Here is a 3,703-nt window from a genome sequence, read left to right on the forward strand (position 1 = left end):
TGCTCATGAGAAACATCATTAGGTAAGAGCCTGGCAACAGGACTGGCTCCCACCTCCCTGAGTGTTTGCCAAACTTTTGATACCTGGGGATGGAGATGCATATCTCTATCATCTCTGTCTATATAGATATATGTATCTATGTCTACGGATGTGTATGTGCATGCGTATATATTTGTGTGTGTGTGTGTATTATGCCTTATTATAAATAGATAAATATACACACACTTTTGGGTGTGAGACAAGTGCCACCAATTTTAATTCAGAAAAAAGGTATGCCCCAGGTATCACAAGCTTGTGAAATATTGTTCTAGACCCACCTCTCGCTTGTGAGCAGCTGGAGATATAGGCATAAGAAAACCCTGAAGTCACCAAAGCCTAAGAGCTTCAAATTGCAGGGGAAGAACTGTTATCCACCTGCTGCCTATAATGCAGAGAAGGACTTGGATAGACATACAAAGCAGCTCTATTGGAAGTTTATTCTCCCCCTGTGTTTCTCTCGCGCGCGCGCGCGCACGCGTGTTCTAATTTTCTCAGCCTCTTTGTACGTCTTTATCTCCTCAATGGCCTTTGTCCCCCATTGTCCCTACAGCAAAACTGCTGAAACTCCCTGGATGCCCTCTTTCCCCCTTCCAGACAGAATTAAGGGAGGAAAGAAAAGATCCTCACTTCTCTCTTTGTTCCCAGGGTGGCTGTTTTGGATAAAGTCACCGATTTCCTGCTCTTCCTTGGAAAACTCCTTATTGTGGGAAGTGTTGGTAAGCTAATGATGACTTCAGCCCTCTTTGGGGGTTTTATTCCTGTAGAGCCCCTTCCCCTGTACCTGTAGAAAGGCTCTGATGAAAGCAGCCTGTCATCACAGCTCAACTGCTCCTAAATTTCCCTGGATGTTCCAGGAACCAACTTCCTTTCCCTATGCCCCTCTAGGTCTCCTTCCTCCCCTACCCCCATAGCATCACCCTTCTTGGGTTCTCTCTGGAGGCACTCATGGGATATACTGTTGTTTTTCTTCTTCTTTCTAGGAATTCTTGCCTTCTTCTTCTTCACCCAGCGAATAAAACTGGTGCAGGATTCAGCCCCACCTCTGAATTATTACTGGGTCCCTATCCTGGTGGGTATCTTTTTATGATTGATTTAGAGATGGCAAAAATGGGACCTTAGCTCTGCCCTGAACCAGATACAAAGACACCAAAGAAAGCTGTGCTGCCCTGAAGTGAACCTAGCTTATAAATCAAAGAGAGTCTGTTCTGTATGTCTCATTTAAACCTGGGCATTTCTCTGGAGCGAGACAATGGTTGCAAAAATCTACCTGTTTACCACCTCTTCCAGATGGTTTTATGACCCTAAAAACTTCCAGTATCCATTCCTGCAAGGCATTGCATAGGAATTGAGCTGGCTAAAATGCCACTAGCTTGTTCAAGTTGAGCAAAGAAGCTGAAAGTTTTGCCAAAGTAGAAACTTTGTCAAGGACAATGGGCTGGAGATTTCAGGAAGAAAAAGAGTATGATAAAAAACCATCTGCCAGTCTGTGTGTGTTTATGCAGACAGCATTTTTTTAAAAAAACCTCATAGTAAAACCTCCGTGTTGCAAATAAACAGCCAGTATCTGTAGCAGTAGTCCTGGTGAAAATAATGAATAGATAAGTCACAAAGGCATAACAATATTTGGAAACAAAGGATTGTTAGACTAACTAGACTACTGGATGACTAGACCAGGGGTGCTCAACCTCCAGCCCGCAGGCCAAATACGGCCCATGGAGCCACAGCATTTGGCCCATGGGGGTGGAAATTTGGTGGTGAAGGAGTAGGGGCTATTAATATGGCCACCCTCCCCTGCTGCCAAATTCCCAAGCCCCGTGGCGGGTCGGAGGTAGGCAGTGCCCCCTTCCCCCTGAAGGGCCAGGTTGGGGCTGAGTTGGGCCCCCTCCCCATCAGAGAGCTGGGTTAAGGCTGTGTCAAGCCCTCTCCCCTTCCCCTGCAGGGCTAGGTCAAGCCCTCTTCCCCCCATACAGCCAGTTGGGGCTCCACCATATCCATTCTGGGTACTGGATTAAGACCACCAGCCAGATCTGGCCCACAGACATGGGGCATTGTCTATCTGGCCTGCCAGGGAAAAAAGTTCACTGCTCTAGTACAGTATGCCCCTAATCATCCCATCAAGACCCTGGTCTGTCTTATCAATAGTAAACAAGACTTGCTTGTAAAGTAACTAGTGCAGTTCTACATACAGGGGTACATGCGACCTGCTGAATAAACCTACATGTGTGGAGCAGAAACTCCTATCTTTCAAGCATTCTTTCCATCATCAACACACTGGTTCCTCCATCCAAAATTGTAGGGTAACAGTTTCAGCTTGCATTCCTGTCCAGCACAGGGCCTGAGACCTGGCATTTGTGTGGCCTGGGCAGTCTCCTTCCCTTTCCACAGAAGGAAGGAACAGTAGTAGCAAGTTTTGGGTTTGGCAGGTCTCTCCTCTCCCCATCAAGAAACTCATTTTCAATAGCACCTTGCACCATATGGTGGCTCTCAGGTTAGCACTGAGGTGACAGCTTGGTCTCTCTTCCAGACAGTGATCGTGGGTTCCTATCTCATTGCGCATGGATTCTTTAGTGTCTATGGGATGTGTGTGGACACCCTCTTCCTCTGCTTCTGTAAGTCAGTGGGTCACGGGGAAGTCGGTGGGCTGCTGGGTGTTACTGCAGTGTAATACAGCCTCTCATTGCAGGGAGCTTTCCTCTGCATTTTGTACCTCGTCCCTTTCTTTCTCTGCTTATCTCTTCATAAAATTTTGTTTTGTTTTGTTTTGCTCAGAGATATTGTCCCCACCACCAGTTTTTTGCCCCAAAAGACCACAAAAGCACTCTCCCTTCTTTCTCTCCCTTGTAACATGTCATGGTTAGTTCAGGGCTTCCTCCTGCCTCTCCTTCAGAGAAGTCTAAGAGTAATTCTTGGAGCAGGGGTGCTCAACACCCAGCCCACAGCCCCCTTCCTCCACCAACACACACATAGCCAGATCAGGGTTGGGCCATGCTCCCTTTGTCACACTCCATGTGGCTGGATCAGGCCCATTAACCAGATATAGCCCACAGACAGACTGGACACCACCCACCCAGCGCACAGCTCACAAAGGTTGAGTACCATTGCCTTAGAGAATTTCTCTGTCTTCTGCATTGTGGCGTTGTTAATCTCCAGTGTCTGTTCTTTTTGTGTTCATGGTTGTAGTACTAAGGCTGTAACCAGGAGGGAGAGATCTAGGAGACAGACACCTTATATTTAAGGTCTGAACAGAACAATGTGGGGGAAGCCTCTGAAAATTAATCCCTCTATTGTTTCTATTATAGTCGAGTTCTCTTCTCCCTTGTCCCTCTTACAACTGGGTTCCCCTCATCCTGCTTGGTAGCCAAGCAAGCTGACAGCCTGACAGCAGACCTTCTCTAACCTATTTGGGTCTCTGGTGGGTGCTTTGGTCTTGGTGGTGGAACCTAGCTATGACTAACTCCGTTTTTTCCTTCTTTTTCTCTCTCTTTGTCATCTCTTTCCTTTGGCCATGCCTGTCCCTGCTACTCCGCTACTGCTCATTCCTCCCACTTCCTTGGCTGCTTCCTCCATCTTCCTGGGGTTCCGAAAAGGTGAAGATCTGGAGAGGAATGATGGATCTCCTGAGCGACCTTACTACATGTCTCCGGCACTGAGTGAGATCCTGCTG

At 47.3% G+C, this 3,703-nt stretch overlaps 1 protein-coding gene across 1 annotated transcript in view; it reads left to right on the forward strand.

The window, feature by feature from the left end:
- SLC44A2 (solute carrier family 44 member 2) overlaps positions 1-3,703 on the forward strand; it is a 34,897-nt gene that overhangs the window by 25,985 nt on the left and 5,209 nt on the right. Inside the window, 4 exon segments of the mRNA XM_006023359.3 lie at positions 1-22; positions 685-755; positions 1,020-1,108; positions 2,564-2,648. The exon segment at positions 1-22 is cut by the window's left edge and continues 31 nt beyond it. Coding sequence (XP_006023421.2) covers positions 1-22; positions 685-755; positions 1,020-1,108; positions 2,564-2,648 — 267 coding nt within the window.

This window comes from Alligator sinensis, unplaced genomic scaffold (genome assembly GCF_000455745.1).
Source record: "Alligator sinensis unplaced genomic scaffold, ASM45574v1 scaffold707_1, whole genome shotgun sequence".
NCBI lineage: Eukaryota > Metazoa > Chordata > Crocodylia > Alligatoridae > Alligator > Alligator sinensis.